The sequence below is a fragment of the Calypte anna genome, chromosome Z, assembly GCF_003957555.1.
Source record: "Calypte anna isolate BGI_N300 chromosome Z, bCalAnn1_v1.p, whole genome shotgun sequence".
NCBI lineage: Eukaryota > Metazoa > Chordata > Aves > Apodiformes > Trochilidae > Calypte > Calypte anna.
The window spans coordinates 53,029,337-53,048,373 of NC_044274.1; the positions used below are offsets into that span (position 1 = coordinate 53,029,337).

At 38.0% G+C, this 19,037-nt stretch overlaps 1 protein-coding gene across 1 annotated transcript; it reads left to right on the plus strand.

The window, feature by feature from the left end:
* Positions 1 to 44: 44 nt before the first annotated feature.
* TRIM23 (tripartite motif containing 23) lies at positions 45 to 18,946 on the plus strand. Its single transcript, XM_030466726.1, has 11 exons — positions 45 to 220; positions 1,314 to 1,476; positions 8,089 to 8,210; positions 8,710 to 8,988; positions 9,465 to 9,647; positions 10,156 to 10,371; positions 11,398 to 11,532; positions 13,603 to 13,732; positions 13,848 to 13,958; positions 15,357 to 15,481; positions 15,833 to 18,946. The coding sequence occupies exons 1-11, from the start codon at positions 107 to 109 to the stop codon at positions 16,010 to 16,012; spliced, it is 1,758 nt and encodes a 585-aa protein (XP_030322586.1). The 5' UTR covers positions 45 to 106; the 3' UTR covers positions 16,013 to 18,946.
* The last annotated feature ends 91 nt before the right edge of the window (positions 18,947 to 19,037 follow it).

The following is a 19,037-nucleotide window of genomic DNA, read 5'->3' on the forward strand; positions in this document are numbered from 1 at the left end:
TGGCAGGGGAGCGCATGCGCCTCTCGAAGCCGTGACTGAGCGTCGGGGCGACCGCCGGCTCCGGGCTGCTTCCTGCCGTTCGCCGCTCTGCTCCGCCCTCCGCAAGATGGCGGCCCCTGGTGCGAGTAGGATCAGTGCTTGTGCCGGTACCGCTGCCGGGATGGACAGCAGCCGAGGGCCTGGGGGCAGCGGTCGCGGCCCGGCTGGCGCCGCAGTGAAGGTGAGACGGGCTGCTGGGCCTCCTGGGCCAGGGCAGGCTGTGGAGGCCGGGGTTGCGCGGTCCCCCCTCAGCAGGGGGAAGGCGTAGTGCGGGAGCCAGGGGCCTGGGAGGCGTCCCGGAAGGCAACGAGGCTCTGCTGGGGCCGGACCCGGAGGCCCTTTCGGAGGCCCTTTCGGAGGCCCTTTCGGAGGCCCTTTCGGAGGCCCTTTCGGAGGCCCTTTCGGAGGCCCTTTCGGAGGCCCTTTCGGAGGCCCTTTCGGAGGCCCTTTCGGAGGCCTGCGCCGGGCAGAGCCGCGCTGCCGCGGGGTGCCTGGGAGCCGGCGGTGGGGCCAGAGGCCTCTCTGTCTAGGAGCGGCTGCCTCAGAGCCGGGGGCTGTCTCGCAGAAAACGCAGCGCCTGGCTCCTTACGGTGGTCAGCTGATGCTGTTGGCTTACGGATTGTCGAGTGGTGTGTTTTGTTTTTTCTCTTTTGTTCTGCTTTTATTGTTTGGTTGTTGTTGTTTTTCTTAATTTATTATTTTTTATTTGCTTGGTTTTATTTTTCTATTTCTGAATGACAATTGATTTTGCTTTTTATTAGCACTTTAAGGTGCTCCGGTCCCCTGTGCTGTTTGTTCCTGCTACTTCGATGCTGCGTTAGTAACTTCATAAATGGCTAAGTTGGTATGACTGACCTCTTTATGTCCATCAGCTATGAATGGAAACTGTCTCCACCAGCTGATAGTCTGCTTCGGGCCTTGTCTTCTGTTTTTTTTTCCTTTCTGTTTCCCCTTTTCTTGCAAGGAAGCTTCTGCTTGGTTGTTCTGCTTGACCAGTGGGTTTTTCTTGTGGCAGTGTATTAAACACAGTGGGCAAGAAGCAGTGGTGATCAGTTGGGATGCTGAAGATTTAAAATGTCTTGTTGTATCTAATTATTTTTTTAAATATAATTTGTGTGGTCATTATTTGTGTGTGCAAAGCAAAATCATTGACTTAGCCCATCTGCTGTGATTGCAGGAATGTTAGTAAAATAGACTTTGGTGTTTGGCTTACTGTATTAAGTTTTGCTTTTTTGTCAGCTCAAAATGCAATGTGATGTCTTTTTAAATTGTAGGTTCTTGAATGTGGAGTCTGTGAAGATGTATTTTCTTTGCAAGGTGACAAAGTTCCCCGGCTGCTTTTGTGTGGTCATACTGTATGCCATGACTGCCTTACCAGGCTTCCTCTTCATGGCAGAGCAGTTCGTTGTCCTTTTGATCGACAAGTTACTGAACTAGGTAAGAAAATGTAAGCCTGAAGTTCTTAAAACCTGTCAGACAAGGTTATCTAGAAGATAATACTAGGTATGGCTTCTTAATGCTCCACCTAGTGATAATATTTCCAAGTAATGAGCATGTGCTGTTCCTTTTCATTCAGAGAAGCCCATAGCACTGTTAAGTACCAGTAAAATAGGTATGATAGAAAAAAGAAGAATGAAGATTTTATCTTCATCTTCTTGACTCTGGCCTTTCAAGCTTTGTACCCTAGAGGCTTTTTGTGCATCTAACTTTACAAAGGCACTACTATATTTTAAAATGGTGTCTTTTAAAACACTTTTAAAAGTGTTCCTTAATGAGTATGAGTTTCCTGCTGTTCTAAAAACTAAATAAACCTTACAATTAGTTAATTTCTTCTACAGAAAAACTTGTGTGGATGCATGATGAGAAGTGCTAAAAAATGAAGTATTAGTGATAACAAATCTGGTTTTTAGAATGTAAAGTAATTCTATATATATATTCAATAATTGATAGTGTCAGGCCCTACTCTAGTGTCAAAATTTCCCCACTGTAGGGGTATCTGCAGAGGGTATTGGAAAGGAAAAGATACAGCTTTTATCCAACAGTGGAGGTTTATTTTAGGCAAAAGATGACACATGTTTATATTTCCTTCAGGACAGGAATAGGGTTAGAGAAGACGAGTTATGAGAAGAATTTGTAGTAAGAACTTCTGAGAATAGAGCTGGTTCCAGTTTTGAATATCATAGGGGAAAAAGCTATTGGAAGGAGAAAAAATCTCTGAGAAGATTTCTGATTTAGTATGAAGAAATGACTGTTTAATAATGAAGTAAATATTTAACTAGCATATTTGCTCACATAAGAATTCACTTTGCATGAAGAAAATCTGTTAGATTGTAGACCAAACAGGAATAGTCTTACAGACACTCTGTAAGATATGAGAGAGGGGTTTGTTTTCTGGGGGGAGGGAGGTGGTCAGGAGTGAATGGCAATCTAGATGTTGTTAGAAGAGTCACAATTTGGTTTACTTCTTACCTATGACTGTGTGATACTGCACAAGTTCTTAAAGTACACTTTTGTGGGGGAGAATGCTAAAGCACAAGACTGGGTCCTGCTGGTTTCAGCTTTTGTGTGTAGGATAGTAGTCTTGCATCCTACTGGCTAGTCGTAGAAAGAAGGATGGTATACTGTCACCAGCAGTTGCCAGATAGGTAGATAATTTTAGCAAAGCAGCTTGAAAGTAAAAATACTTCTACAGAAGAGAGTCATAGCCATTTCTAGCCTTAGCAAGTCATAAGAACTGTCTTAAGAAATAGTATTGCTTCCAGCATGTAAAAATGGTGTGTTTTGTGGAGTGCAGCTCATCATGGCCTGTCTTTGAAGCATCTGTGCATATGTTGTTTTTCTCTAGTCATCTAGTAGTTCCTGCTCTTGGTTAAGTCTGCTGCACATGTAGTTTGCAGAAATCACAGTGTTAGGGTTTGGAAGGCATCATCGAGTCCAAGTGCCCTGCCAGAGTAGGACTACCCGATGTAGGTCACACAGAAACACGTACAGGTGGGTTTTGAGTCTCCTTTGGAGAAGGAGACCTCGCAGCCTTACTGGGAAGCCTGTTCAAGACCTTTGTCACCCTCAGAGTGAGAAGCTTTTTCTTATAAAATAAGCTTTATCTTCTAATGGCTGCAACATAACATTTTCTTGGCTTTGTTGAGACAGTAAGACAAAAGACAGTTCTTAATTCTTTTCATTATTTATAATCCATTTGCAGATAAGCTTCATGCTTTTGAAAACGGCATTTGTCTTGCTGGCTGTAGTTGGCCTTACTATCTTCATGCTGTCACTATCTCATTTCTGGCTGACATACTCCCTGTTATTCATGTCCTCTTCTTTTGAGAAGAGCCAGATTGTGTTAGTGGTTTTGTAAAAGGCACAAACATCCTTTGTAGGCACAAGGATGAGATCATTGGAGTCTTTTTCATTTGTGACCAAAGAAGAATCAGGGCTAAAGTCCAGGAGATTAAATAGATGTATTTACATGACTTGTCTTTTAGTATTTTTAAATACAAAATAAACAAAAATAAATAAAATAAAATAAATAAATTGTGGAAAATATGTATGTTGAGTATGTAGTAGTTTTATAGTATGTGTAGTGTTAAAAAGGTGAGGTTAATTTTTCCTCAAATACATAAATTTTATGGTAGATATGAGTGAAATGAGGCATAACTTTCTATATGATAATGCGTGTTACACAGGGCACTTCGTGGTAATAAATTCTGCTTCAGTAGATTACTTGTTAGTATGTAAGCTTTCCCTGGTTTTCCATCTTTGACCAAGGTTGATAGTGCACTGACAGTGAATTAGCAAATCTCAGGATAAATAAATAAAAAGCTAACGAAGGAATTTAAAAGTAGTATAACTTTGTTTCCACCGACAGCGTTAAGTTAGAACTAGAAAATAAATGCAGAGTAGCTGCTGACATATCATTTCTGATCTTTCTGTTGGGTACATTTCAGTAAATTCTGCATTGACTTTTCTGGCTTGGCTTTCTCTCCACGATAGATATGGAATGGAACTAATGTGATTAAAATTGGATTTGAGAATGTGAAATGTGAACTGAGGAGAGTGGAATTTTTGTTTATGTTTGTTTGGTTGGTTTAAACCTGTGAAACCGTATTAAAACCTGTGAAAGAAAATACTTCTGTGAGAAAATACAGTGACTGAAAATCATCTTCTGTCTTATCCAGTGTTTGTTTAAAGGCTAATGCGATGTTTGCCTAAAGGCTAATTTGCTATAATCCATCTTGTAAGTAGGCTTATCCTTTTGGTGCATGTTATCCATGTATACTCTGCTATTAATGGCTGCCTGGATTAGAGGTTAATCTATATGAAGTCCACATTAGTATCAACAGTCATTATATTAGCGTATTGTTAGTGTGAATATCTTATATACTGTAATAAATGAAGCTTATGCACAGTGAGTTTGGCATGGGACCAGTACTGTTCTAAATGCTGTGGAAGAGAACCAACTAGCCTTTTTTTGTGCTTTGCTTTCTGGGAATTTGTCTAGAAATCTGTCTAGATTCAGTTCCAGCAAATCCAAACTCCATTTAAAAAGGGGTTTGACATTAAGTTAGAATCTAAAAACGGATATTACGTTCTGTATTTCTTCAACTTATAATAAATGGTGACTCTTCCTTGGCCTATAGTGTGAAAAACACTGCCTCTGCTAGGAGTGCTAGAGCTAAAAAGTTCCAAAGTCAGAATATATCAAGGCAGATGACAGTGCTGGTGCTAACTGTAATTGTGGAGGCCCAGAATATAACTGCTCTGACCTTCTTTTAAGATCTATGGCCAAAAAAAAGTTGAAATACTTCTCTTTTTTTATTGCAATTTATTTTATGGAGTGCACTGAGCTCTATTTCAAGTATTGATTATGAGGCTTTCAGTGTGGGAAGGTTAACTGTAGGGAGCACTGTCATGCCCTTGATTTATACCTGATTTCAAAGTTACTAACTATTGACTTGATAGGTCCGTTTCCAGGAACAGCATGTTCCTAAAATTATTGTGCTAAAATTAATGGCCTTTACTGGTAGGCTTTTTTTCTTAAAGAGATAGTCAGTGTTGTTTTGTATCAGTTGAGGGTGTTGAAGGGGAGAATAGCTTATATATGCTCCCATTTATAGCTACAGAAAAACAGTATTCATCCATTTGCTGGGTCTTGTAACTGCTTGCTACTCACTGTAGTTGGTCGTTTTGTGTTTGTTTGGAACAGCGCTTTCACACTAATAATACCTTGACATCCATAGAATGTTTTATAAATCCCAGTTATTGAAGAATCTCCATTTAAACCACCACTCTATTCTGATTGTCCACCTGTAACTGGTTGTTCCTGATTTCCAGAAGTATATAGTTGTGATCAAATAGAACTTTCTAGATGTGATCTATTGAGGAGAATCTCAGATTCTGTGTACTTAGCTCCTGAAAATGGCAAATACTCCATTTGAGGAATGTCTGAATACTACTAGGATGTTTCGGGTTTTGGGTTTTTTTCTTTTCAATATATAACAACTCTGCTTAGAGGAAGTTTCTAGGTGCTTTCTGTATTGGATGTAAATCACTTTTGAAGAGCCATCTCTTCAGTGTGCAGAAGTTAACAGTTCCAGAGTGTCAAAAATCAAGCAAGTGGTGTGGAAGGATGGCTGGGCTGAGTAGGAATTTTCTTCTAGAATTTAGGCAGAAATTAAAGTGTACGGACATTGAAAGCAAGACAGGCAAGGTGGGAGGATTTCATAAATCTTGTTTCCCAGTGTAGGGAGATGAGATTTCCATCTGGCCAGCATCTTAAGGACAACAAAAGGAATTTTTCAAAATATGTAAACAGCAAAAAGAGTATTTGAGACAACACTGCTTGATGTGATTGGTGACCTTACAAATAAGGACAAATGCAAAGTGGAGCCATTTAATCCTGGAGTAGTTCTGGTTATATGTGCAAATTTGGGGTTGAGAAGCTGGAGGGCAGCCCCACAGTAAAAGATTTGGAGTTTGGCTTGATAGGATGGTAGGTTGAATGTGAGTTTGACAGTGTGCCCAGGCAACAAAAAGAAACAACTGTGTCCTGAAGAGCATCAAGCACATGCACAAGCATAGTTAGCTGGTCAAGTGAGGTGACTGTATACTTTACTGGTGTGACCTTACTTCCAGTGCTGTATGCAGTTTTGGGTGTCTCAATATAAGAAGTCCACCAAACTACTAAGAAGTGTGTCTGAATGAGGGCTACTAATATGGTAAAAGAACTTGAGGGCAAGACTTCAGAGAAGCAGCCAAGGTCAGTTGGTTTGTTCAGCTTTGAGAAGAGAAGGCTGGAGCGTGACCTGCAACATTCTCAAGGGTGGCAGCAGAGGGGGAGGTGCTGACCTTCTCTGGAGACCAGTTATGATAGAACATGAGGAAACTGAATGAAGGTGTGTCAGGGTAAGTTCAGATTGGGCATTTGGAAAAGGTTCTTGGCTGAGAGGGTGGTCAGTCACTGGAAGAGGCTCCCCAAGAAAGTCACAACACCAAGCCTGTCATACTTCGAGCATCTGGACAGTGCTCTTAGTCATATGGTTTAGTTTTTTGTAGCAGGGAGTTTGACTTGATAATACTTATGGATCCCTTCCAATTCAAGATATTCTGTCACTCTAATTCTTTTATTTAGAAAGGAAATGAGAGAAGAGAATGAGCCAACTATCTGGAGGCTGGCTTTGCAGAAAAAGGATGTAGGGAGTCCTGTTAAATGTCGTGTGCTCTTGCAGCAAAGAAAGCTAACTGTATCCTGGGTTGTGTTGGGAGGAGTGTTGCCAGCAAGTGCAGGGTGGTGATCCTTTCCCAGTCCTTCCTTTCGTAAGCACTGGTGATACCACTCCTGGAGTACAGTGTCTAGTTTTGGGCTTCCGGTACAATAGAGAGGTGAAGGTACTGGAGCAAAAAGTCAGTAAAATAACAAGGTTCTGAAACCTCTTCTATATGAAGAAAGACTGAGAGATATTTTACAAATACCTGAAAGGAGGATGTGAAGAAGACAGAGCCAGGCTCTTTTCAGTGTGTTTAGTGGCAGAACTAGAGGCAATGTGCACAAATAGAAACTTGGGAAGTTCTGTCTCCACTGAGCATGACCAAGCTCTGGCACAGCTTCCTTGGAGAGGTGGTGGAATCTTCCTCTGTGGAAGTCTTCAAAAGCTGTTTGGGTGTGTCAACCTTAGTATTCCATACAGAATGACACTGCCATGATGAAAAAGAAGTAATTCTGTGGTCAGTAATGATTAGGCACCTTTACCTTGCAACAGAGAAAATGTCTTAAATTTAACGACAGTGATGCTGAAAGAAGTCAAGGAATGATAATTTATTGGAGGAGCAATCAGTATGGCTCATAATGTACATGGCCTATGCAGGCAGCATTTAGCAGCAGTCAGAGGGATGTAGTTTGTGTTAACCTTTATAAGATGAGGATGATTCAGAAATAGACATGAGTTCTGCTTTGCAATAGGGACTGTGAGGTAACTTCCTTTCTGGTATATCAAATAGTGTTATATGGGGGTCTTTCTTTTCTGAATATTGTTTTAAGTCATCTTCAGGCTTTTATTGGACTGAGATCTGCAATATGTGTTGCATCTTGTGATTCAGGGAAAAAGAGATTTGGCAGTGTGAATTCTTAGCAGCATGTGTTAGTAGAGTAGTGAGTTCATTGTACATTGTTATGCAAAATGCTATTTTTTATGATGTACGTTAGTTTGTGTGTTTGTTGTAATCGCTGGCTTTAGTGGATAATTTTACAAGTGTTTTTACTGAGGTTTTTTGGTTTGTTTTTTTTTTTTGTAATCTTGTCATTCTTTAAGTAGGGAAAAAATGCATAAATAGTAAATAGTACCACAATGGAAGGAAAAAAGAAAGAGGATAAAAAGATGGTGTGCCTTTACACAGAAAAAGAGATGGTTGTATCTCACTCTAGTTAATATACTTAATGTGCTCCTAATATTTGTCAGAATCCCAGCTGTGGTATGTGGAACTTCTAACCATGGTGTTTTCTTGAGGTTTTTCTTCCTCTATTCTGCTTCATTTAACTCTTCTTCAAAATAGGAGATTCTGGTGTCTGGGGCTTGAAAAAGAATTTTGCTTTGCTGGAACTCTTGGAACGGTTGCAGAATGGACCAACTGGGCCATGCGGGACAGCAGAAGAAGCCATTGGTCTATCTGGAGAGGTACTGAGTTTTAAAAAAAGCAAAAACTTTGTTAAATTTGCTTAAGGTTATCTCTGGATAGAAAAAAAAAATCAGTTCTTCACCAAATGTAACTTTACTAGTAATGCTGTTTTCTTTCAGATTGTCCAGTGGTGTTTGCTCTGTAACTTTGTAATACTTTGTTCTGTGATGACTTTTGGAGGAAATGACTGGAGACTGGATTATTTTATCTTCCAAACCTTTACAACTTCCATTGAAGTTCCATTGAACCGAATAAACCATTGGGTTTATTAAATCACTGAACACCTCTGCATTACTTTATTGGAGTTGACTATAAAGGAAACTGACTCTGTTTTTTGAAAATTAACTGAGAACTTGATTTTAAGTTTTCAAAGTAGTCTAAATATTTATTAGTGTGTAACTTTTAATGAAATTCAGTTTTCAGACTTATGTTGATGACAGGCCTTCTGATGTTCCTCAGTTAAATGTTAACTTCAGTTTTGTTGTTTTGTTTTATTAGAGTATCATTCGTTGTGATGAAGATGAAGCCCATGTTGCATCTGTGTATTGCACTGTTTGTGCCACTCACTTGTGTGCAGACTGTTCCCAACTGACTCACTCTACAAAGACACTGGCAAAACACAGGCGTGTGCCTCTTGCTGATAAGCCTCACGAGAAGACCATGTGCTCCCAACACCAAGTGCATGCCATTGAGTTCGTTTGCTTAGAAGAGGGTTGTCAGGGGAGTCCTCTTATGTGTTGTGTCTGCAAAGAATATGGAAAGCATCAAGGTCATAAGGTACTGCTAATAATCTGTTTCTGATCATCCTCTAGGGTGGCTTGCATAATTATTTATCCAATTAAAGTACAAAAGAGGATAGATAGGTCTTAGTAAGGTTGACTTCATACTGTTGTTTTGTTTTGCTTTGTTTCTGACTGCTATGGTAAAATTACAAGGAAAAAAACCCATTTATTTTCTAAGACCACAGTAAGTTATTTATATATAAAGATGCACAGTCCCTTTCTGTGATGCTTTTCTGAAATTCTTGCTATATTGAATCACCAGCTATGAAAACTGTTTTCATCATTCAAACACTAGGTTCACCCAACCTGGTGCAGTGTAACTGCCCTTCTGATTTGTAACTGCTTATAGCAAATTTGTATCTGTATATAAGCATACATGTGCATGCATATATTAAATATGTTGTAAAATAGATGCTATTATTAAGTAGGATATTTGTGATTGATCATTGATATGTTGCTTTTAATTAATAGCATTCTGTCTTGGAACCAGAAGCAAACCAGATTCGTGCATCCATTTTAGACATGGCCCACTGTATAAGAACTTTCACAGAAGAAATCTCAGATTATTCCAGAAAATTAGTTGGAATTGTTCAGCATATAGAAGGAGGAGAACAAATAGTTGAAGATGGAGTCGGAATGGCACATACTGAACATGTATGATTTTTTTTTTCCCCACGTGTACAGAATGTTTACTTTTTGTAAGCTAAGGAGTTTCTTTGAGTATTATACATAGGTTTTCCAAACAGTATCTTAAGTTCTTATCTCTACCAAGGTGGTATTGAAGCTTAAGCCAGCAAATAAGAGGGGCACTTGTAGTCCATTACAATGTTTTGAGGCTACATGAAAATAGAGAGGCAGTAGAGAAATCTGTATAACTGCTAATATACTATCAAAGTACTGTGACAGATTTCATCTGTTCTGAGGTCCTTTTTAGTAGGAGGTGTATACATACATATGAGTAAGTTACTTGATTATTGGAGTAAATTCTTGGAGGATCTTAACTACCCCTAAGACTGGTAAGACTTTCTCTATAACTGTGACTTCAATTGTCATGTAGCCAAAGCAGATGTGAACGTAAGTTAGAAACTGGGATAAAATGAAAAATGTACTTCTGTAATCAAGTGGTGTCCTTAATCTGAATCTCCTGACTGCTCCACTGTAGGTACCAGGGACTGCAGAGAACGCTCGGTCCTGTGTCCGAGCCTACTTTTCTGATCTTCATGAAACCCTTTGTCGTCAGGAGGAAATGGCTCTTAGTGTTGTTGATGCTCATGTGAGAGAGAAGTTGATTTGGCTTAGGCAACAGCAAGAAGATATGACCATCCTCTTGTCACAGGTTTCAACAGCTTGCCTTCATTGTGAGAAGACTTTACAACAGGTGAGTTGGCAATTGAGCTGTAGCATAAATATGTGGAACTGCAAATTACCCTTAAGCTAAAAGAGATGGTACTCTACATTTTTATTTCTGTTACAATGTTAAAATGATCATATAGAATGAGATTGAAATGTTCTTTACAACGTGTTAGACAAGGGTTATCAGTGCCAAAGCACTGAGTCCTGCAATTGCTGAAAAATCTTGTGGCATGATTCTCTCACCTGAGGTATTTTCTGCTTTTTTTGTGAGGTTAGTGGGGTGGAAAGATGAAATGGAAGCAAAAAGCCTGCAGGATTTATGGGAAGGATTTTACAGTTGCAATTAGCAGTATGGGTGTTTGAAGATACCTGTTACATGAGGCTGGTAGGAAAAAAAGTTTGAGGACTAAATAACTTTCAGTAGCATTTGCATTACTGGTAACTCAAATATTAAATGTATCTAGTTGGTCCATTATTCACTTTAGTTATAGTAAGTAGTAAGCACTGTATGTACTGAAGAGTAAACTGAGTGTCAGAAATTACTTCTTTAATGGGTTAATTGCGCTTTGAAATTTTTTTTAGAGGTAGTGTCTGGCTGCTTAGTCAGATGTACTTTAAACTGCGAATTTTGCGAAACCCATCATTAATGGGTGGTTATTAATCTTTCTGTTAAGTGAGTGGATGTAGGCTGCAAAGCAGCTCCTCTGTTCTAGCTGCTGGAATTATATATGAATTATGTTAATCCTATTTACATATTACACTACTGTCTTTTGTAATTTGTATACTCTTATTCCAGCTGAACTAAGAGAGGTCAATGAAAAAGGTTTTGAAAACTGTGGAAGTATTTAGTATCTACTAGCTTTAAGGAAGAATGAGAAAGCCTTCACATTTGCTTTTCATTTTAAAGTAAATCTGTTTGGTAAATATGAATTTCTTTAGAGTATTTGTATTTAAAATGCTTTATTTACACCCATCACATCCACATTGTGTTAGGTTATGTTAAGTAAGTTACTAAAAGGTATGCATGCTTTTGTTTTCTTTGTCTGTTTAGGATGACTGCAGAGTAGTGTTGGCCAAACAGGAAATTACAAGATTGCTAGAAACCTTACAGAAACAGCAGCAGCAGTTTACAGAACTTGCAGATCACGTGCAGCTGGATGCTAGCATACCTGTCACTTTTACAAAGGTATTCATAATCTCACCATAGTACAGCTATCCACTCTATGAAGTCCTAAATGTAATTTAAAAGAAAGCAGGAATAATACATATTCATTATGATGCTGCATTTATTGGAGCAAACCTAGGCAGTTGAGTAGCACTGAAAGCCACAGTGTTTTAAATGGTGAGTGCCATCCTGGAACTTGAGCTACAAAACCACTATTCTGTTATGATCAGTGTAAGAAACATTTGGTTGACATTGGCTACATCAGTAGCTTTGTTTGAACATCAGCTGCTTTCTTTTAAACATGTAAGACAGTTTTTGTGAATTCTAGAAATTTCTTTGGAAACATCCCTGATCTGTTGTACATTCAACTCAGAGCAGGAGTTGACCCTATGTTTTTTCACATATTACGCCTTTTTCAAGAGAACAGCATAACTTCTGCAAAATTATTTGATTTCCTGAAAACTGCACACCTATTTTCAAATTAAATAATGCTGTTACAACTTTCATTTTATATTAAAAATAATGTATTTCTTTCAAATTGCTAAGTGATAATTTGTCATATAGTTGCTTTGTTTTCACTGACACGATTCATCTTCCAAGTAGTTTCTTTTTGTTGTTGCTTTAAAATAATTTCAGTACCACCTGTTCTTTGAAGAGAATGAAATTGTGTGGAGTTTGACACTCAAGTGATACTTTTCACATAGGAAACCCTAAAGAACAAGAAGTACTTTGCTAAATAGGTTTTTTTGGCTTTGAATAGATGAAAGAACTATAGAATCTCTTGTTGCTGAGATGAAGCTAAGCATTTGACTGTTGCTTTTAAAGCTTCCATTACAAGGAAACGAATGCTTGCGTGGGGATTCTGTACCAGTCCTTGTTAGTGTCAGAAATATAGTTTTCCAAATCGCAAATATTCAGTTAGTTTTAGTCTGTGGAGTTCTGTGCTAATGATCTTCTGAGCCCCCAAATAGTCTGGTTTCAAGAAAGAAACAGACATATTCATGCATGAATAGTACATCCAGATCTGTTAGCTGCAGAAACCACACTGTTGGCCCAGTGAGTCCAAGCTGTTAAGCACAGGGAGGGTATTTAGGTGGGTCATCACCATGTGCTTTCCCTGTTCCTTACTTTCAGATGTATTCAGTATTTACCTAGTTTCAGACAATGTGCTAGACTAGGTGGACCTTAGGTTTATACATTGTCACATTGGTACGTATTGGTCTTGTACCTGGAGAGACTGCAGAATTTTTGCAGTCAGTAAGTAGCACTTCTATTGCAAGAAGAAATAAAAAGCTGTGTAGCATAGACACAGATTTTTGTATGTTGCTTGCCCAGCACAGGTAAGTGTGCTTCAAAAGTACAGTTCAGAGATACGTAGTAATGCTAGCCCACATTGTCCATTTTACAATTTACACTATGCTACTTTATATTATCTCGATCACAGTGATCACATTGTTAGTATCATCTTGTTCAATACTAATGGTGGCTTGATCTAAACTCTAAATAGGAAGTTGGTTCTCTTCCCTTGCCTCCAAACAAGACTTGGGGATTTCCTCATTTGTTTGTTTGCTTTCAGTATTTCAGATTACTGCTTAAAGCTAGTAATGTTGCTGTTGTGATGTGGTAATGGACTGGAAGTGGCTTGGGGTCAAGAGGTATAGTTATGGAGCCTCCAGCAAGGAAACAGTTCTGTAGGTGAGGACATTAGTAATGTGACAAAACATAGTGGAAAAGCTACAGCCGCAACAGAGTTTTCTGGTCAGAGAATTCAAATTGTAATAAACAACTCCTCATGTAGTTTAAATCAAGAATTATGACAGAATTTGAAATTTCATCAAGTTACAGACATACTAGCATAAGATTGGCTGTCATTCTGAAGGGCATGTGATTAAATTGGGCAGAATTTACAGGTTCATTGCAGAGTTTATTTGGTAGTTTTTTTACATTACTGCTGGAGGTGACTGTACCTTGTATTTTTGGAGGCCATCCTTTTAATCACTTTACAAATAGTAGCAGGCATCTTAAACATAAGGATTTTCTAATTTGAATTTCCTAAACTTGCTCTTGTTTTGTGTATGCTGTTTCTTCCAGGACAACAGGGTACATATTGGACCAAAAATGGAAATTCGAGTTGTCACTCTAGGATTAGATGGAGCTGGCAAAACAACTATTTTGTTTAAGTTAAAGCAAGATGAATTCATGCAGCCAATTCCAACAATAGGTTAGTAACAACTATTAAATCTAATTATTTTCTGAATGTTTGACCTATTTGCAGAATTTTATTATTTTTTATCTGTACAGAACAAGGCTATAAAATTTTAATATTTTTGTTCTAGGTTTTAATGTCGAAACAGTAGAATACAAGAATTTGAAGTTTACTATATGGGATGTAGGGGGGAAGCACAAATTGAGGCCATTGTGGAAACATTATTATCTCAATACACAAGGTGAGACTAATACAACTTTTAAACTGCATTTTGTCTTCTAGCTTGTGTTTCAGAGCCAAAAAGATGATTATTGGAAATTATTTATAACCATAGAAAATTGTTCTCATGCAAAGTACAGCTGCTAGATTCTCGAGCTAAGAAATTTTAATCCAGTTGTTCATAGTGTCTGCTGCATGATAAAGGTACATTCTCCATAAATCTATCAGACAGGACATGGAGCCAAGCAAAATTAAGAGACTCTTGAACTGGTTCTAGCTGACATCAAGACATGGTGCAGTGTCCAAACTTTGCATAGTGACAAGAAATGCAAATACTCAAACTCCAGGAGCCTTATTCGGTAACTTAAATTCTATGAAGTTCTGCAACCTCTAACCTAGTAGTGCAGTGTAATACCTGGTCACAGACCAGGTTGCTGATTCTGAAATCACTGTCCTAAGTGATGCCAACTTAGAAATTCATACTGTGCCTTCTCTAAATCCATAGTTCTTTCTCAGTTTAGAAAGATGTTCCTCTTCATTAATTCACCCAGAATTAACTGAAAGACTTTAGAATGACAGTCACCAGTTTGTGCTCTGCTTTGTGCATTAATTCAGCCTTCACTGCAGACTTAAAAATTTTAAATTGTTCATCTTTTCAAACTTACGAAAATTGTGTTTTGGAATTTCTTTTATCCTCGTAAAATTTACTGAGTAAACACCAGGAGTATGCAATTATGTCTACCTTGAATAATTTTATGTTGGAGAGAAAGTATACAAACAGTTAATCTGGTGCCTACATGTGGTAAGTTTTTTTTAGTTTAGTGTTTTAGGATTTTCCATTGCAAAATCCATGAATTGAGATTCTGTCCTCTAGCTCTGCCTTGCTGTTTGTCAGATCTTTCTGGCATCATGGTTACTCTGTAGTGGACACTAAAATCTGCTTCTGCTCTGTAGGCAGTAGATGGCAATCTTCTCTTGATTGTGTTGTCTGTAGCTGGAGGGAGCTGTGCCGATTTGGCTGAACCTGTAAATTTTACAGGCAGTTAAGGGAAACTGGGAGTGTCTTATGGGAGTTGGTTGCTTATAACTGGATCTAGAAATGATACTCAATCCACACATAGTATATCTGGTTTTAGACCTAAGTAGTTGAAATATCACAGCCTTCATGCTAGCTTAAGCAAAAACCTTAACCTTCAGACTTTTTTCCCTTTTTTTGGGATGAATTTGGGATGAAAATTTTTATCAAAAGTGTAGAGGTATGCAAGAAATTTCTCATCTCTCTTGGATTCAAAATTGAAGTTGCACACTGTTGAGAAACTTCACATAGACAACTACTTGAAAGAATTGTGTAAAGTTAAAAGCTAATTCTGCTGAGTTTATATATGGGTGTGTGTAAAACAATTCTCTCTTTCTTTCATAGCTGTGGTGTTTGTTGTTGATAGCAGTCACAGCGACAGGGTCAGTGAAGCACACAGTGAACTTGCAAAATTGTTAACAGAGAAGGAATTGCGAGATGCCTTGCTCTTGATCTTTGCTAATAAACAGGTACTTGTGATTTTTTTTGTTTTCATTCTGTTACTCTTCTCACCAGTTTGTATATCAAATTCCAACTCTGCTGCGGGTAGGGAATGGTAGTGCTGAAAACATAAAACATAGATCCTTTCCTTATGTTTATAGCTGATAAAATAAGTGATGCTGGAGTGCTTAGTGGATTCAACAACCAGTTTGTTTTTTTTATGGTAACAAGTAGTAAATCTGTGACTGTTTCATTTGGCTTTTGTGTTCGGAAAACTTTTGTGTGATCTGTGGCTTCTATCTAAGCCTTCATCTGAAAATAAAATGCTTCAAACCTTATACGGAAGAATAATTGAGTCTTTGTATCTGATTCTGTTGCAGGATGTAGCAGGTGCTCTTTCAGTGGAAGAAATCACAGAACTGCTCAGTCTCCACAAACTCTGCTGTGGCCGTAGCTGGTATATTCAGGGTTGTGATGCCCGAAGTGGGACAGGTCTTTATGAAGGACTGGACTGGCTTTCAAGGCAGTTAGTGGCTGCTGGTGTCCTGGATGTGGCTTAATCTTTCTTACGGCAGCTGCAATTTAAGGTTGTAGCTTACTGTTTTGTTTTGTTTGCACGATTTAGGAGGTAGTCAGGTCTGCTCTCTGAAGAGGGGATTTTATTTAACTTGATGGTTACAGAAAAATAAAAGCCGTTATCCTGTACTGGATAGTTGGTTCAGTAAACTTGTGCTATTACAGTGTTTATGAAATTTGATACATTTACAAATAATGGAATGAGCTCGTTTTGAGGGTGCCTTGGAATTCTTTCTGGTGAAATTAGTTGTTAGAAATTAGAATTCTTTTCATTAGAGTTAATACTTACAACAAAGTAACAGAATTTAACTTAGGTCTGCAGGAAATTGAGTGGTTTACACATACTTTCCCAGGAATTATTAAAAAATCCATCTCATAATTAGAATAGCCAGCTCTGTCTCTTAGTTATAAACAAATGGTGCTAGAATTTAATATCTAAAGAATGCATTAGTGTATAGGTGACATTGCACTGCAAAAAGAAAATATATCTCTGGTTATTTATGGGCTTCCCTGTTTGTTACCAGAGGGCATCATAATGGGCAAAGAAACCTGAGAAGGGGGGAACAGTGTTGCAGGGCTAGGGGGCTGTGGCATTGTTTAGCTAGTAATTTTCTAGTTGTGGGATTTGGGGTTTTTTTTGTTAATTGTACACATGCTAATCTATTTATGGACACACTACAGTGATACGGAGATGGAAGAGCTTTGTGTGTGCTTGAGGACATAATTGTCTCTGGGGGTTAAGCTCACTCATCAAGTCGAATGAAGTTCGACTGCCTTCGAAGTCCAAGGTAGTGGCCTCAAAATATTAAATAACACAATGTAAAAGCAATGTACATTAATTATAAACCTTATGTAGAAGAGCAGATGGCAAAATGTGATATAAACCTTCCATAATTAGATTTTCAATTCTTACTGAATCTTCCAAATGGAACTGTCACCTATGCCTTTATTTTTGAAGATTACTCATTTGCAAGCCCATGATATGTGAATGTAGCAGCCTTTAAATTTAGAGATGGCTGCACCTTTTAATCTGCTGCACATGCAGCTCTGCTAACAATTTAACCTGTCTGCTGTGTGCACCAGAATCTTCTGTCCCCCTTTTTAAAGTGCATAGCCATAACCAATTGAAGAAGCTGTGCCATGGAATATTTTTGTTGCTAAAGGACCTACAAAAAGCATGGCCAGTAGATCAAAACTGCCTATTACCTTTTCTTAATGGAGTACAGGTGAATTGGGGGAACTGGACAGTGGAGGTGAGCAGTACTTTTTTCACAGATGGGTAATGTTTTTGTCACACTAAGAAGAGTGTTTACCTGTGAAAGCTCAGAACTTCACGTGGCAAAGAAAACACAGCCCATTATTTTTTGCTATGACTTTTATTGTAATATCAATTTTATTATGTTTTCTGACTAAATACCTTAGATAGATAAAACCAAGAATGTGTAAACAAATACTTCAGTGCATTTGCACCTTTATTCAGTGACTGTATTTGTAGTTTTGTAACTTAAATGTCATGTAAGTGGTGTTAAATGCAGCTTTGGTTTTAGCAAGTCTTGGAAAAGCAAGACTTCAACAAGACTTGGAAAACTGATTGAAAGAACACTTAAGCTTTAAAAAAAATAGTTAAATGCCCATGATACGGGCTTCAGTGCCTATGTGTGTGTATGTATATATACATATATATATAGGTACTGAGAAGGAGTATCTATTCTTTGCTTCAGACAACCTGATAAATGTGGAAAGAGGTTATGACAGTGAACAGTGTTTTCTTGCACATACCAAACCAGAAGTTGTTCATCATTCCCAGCATGTAACTTCTTGCACAAGAGAGTTAGCTTCTCTGACTTGAGCATCTGCTTAGCCTGTACTGCAGAGCAGACCCAAACCTTGCTAGGGTTCTGCTGTCCATAGCTCGTTTTAGAATATCAGTAAATCCTGCTAAACATGGTATATACATTTTATTAGAACATTTTCAACAGACAAGATAGGATTCTTTAGAAAAACCTTGATTCTGTATTTTTGTTTTAGCTGACTTATGCTTCAGTTATACCTGCCTCTCAGTGTAGATCTACTTCAAAATGTTTAGGGTGTCCAGTTTGAATTTTTCTTAACATCACATTTGAAGGCAGAGGAAAAATACTCAGCACACATTTTTGAACACAAAAGCTTGCTTGTTATACATGGAATGCTACCATAAAAGTGTTTTTAAATGGAGTTTATTTAAGATGACTTGAAAGAACTGTGAAAGTGTTGCATTTGTCTGTGAACTCTTTAGTGTGAAAAGGTACACTAAGATGTTTATTTGTATTATAAATTAATAGTACATATAAACTGCTTCAGTTATAATTTTAAGCTTGTTTCACCAGTGTTACTGAACTTTAGTTTTTAGTGTACTGACTTACACAATATGTAGTTGGAATAGTTCAACTAGAACTCACTCAAGCATTACTATGAGGATTATTTGAAAATACTGAATAACTTTTCATAGGATTTTGACATAATTATGAAACTGAGCTAATAAAACTAAATCCAGTAACTGTGCTGTGGCTTTTTTTAGAAGAATCTCAGCTCAAACAGTATGTCTAGCCTAACTGAAAAATTGTTTTATCACTTGATGTGGTCTTACTGTATGCTAGCTTCAAATTTATTGTGAACTGTGTGGATTATATTCTGAGAGAGTTCTTACTCTGAATTGTGGGAGTAGGTGTGGATGTTATGTAAAGATGTCGTGAAAGAAAACTGACTTAACTAAAATGTTTTAGTGCATGTTTTGTAAAGATGTCCTGAAAGAAAATGCTTGTTTAGTGGAAACAATTTGTGAGCTGCTGCAGTTTCAGAAAATTAATTCTTTTCAGTAAAGTATGGAAAACTTTGAGAATTTTAATAAACTTACCATTTTTCTTGTTAAAGTAATCTCAGAGTAGTGGCGTCCTACATTTAACTTCTACAGTAAGTTTTCCTGTTGATCTCTGAAGATTTCCCTTTATCTCACTGGAGATTATCTTCTTG

Bases quoted from the DNA above. Each gene is read 5' to 3' on its own strand.
- TRIM23 (XM_030466726.1), top strand. From the start codon at position 107: ATGGCGGCCCCTGGTGCGAGTAGGATCAGTGCTTGTGCCGGTACCGCT. The intron at 11,533-13,602 runs GTATTCATAATC...TGTTTCTTCCAG, and splicing joins TACCTGTCACTTTTACAAAG to GACAACAGGGTACATATTGG. The intron at 13,733-13,847 runs GTTAGTAACAAC...TTTTTGTTCTAG, and splicing joins GCAGCCAATTCCAACAATAG to GTTTTAATGTCGAAACAGTA.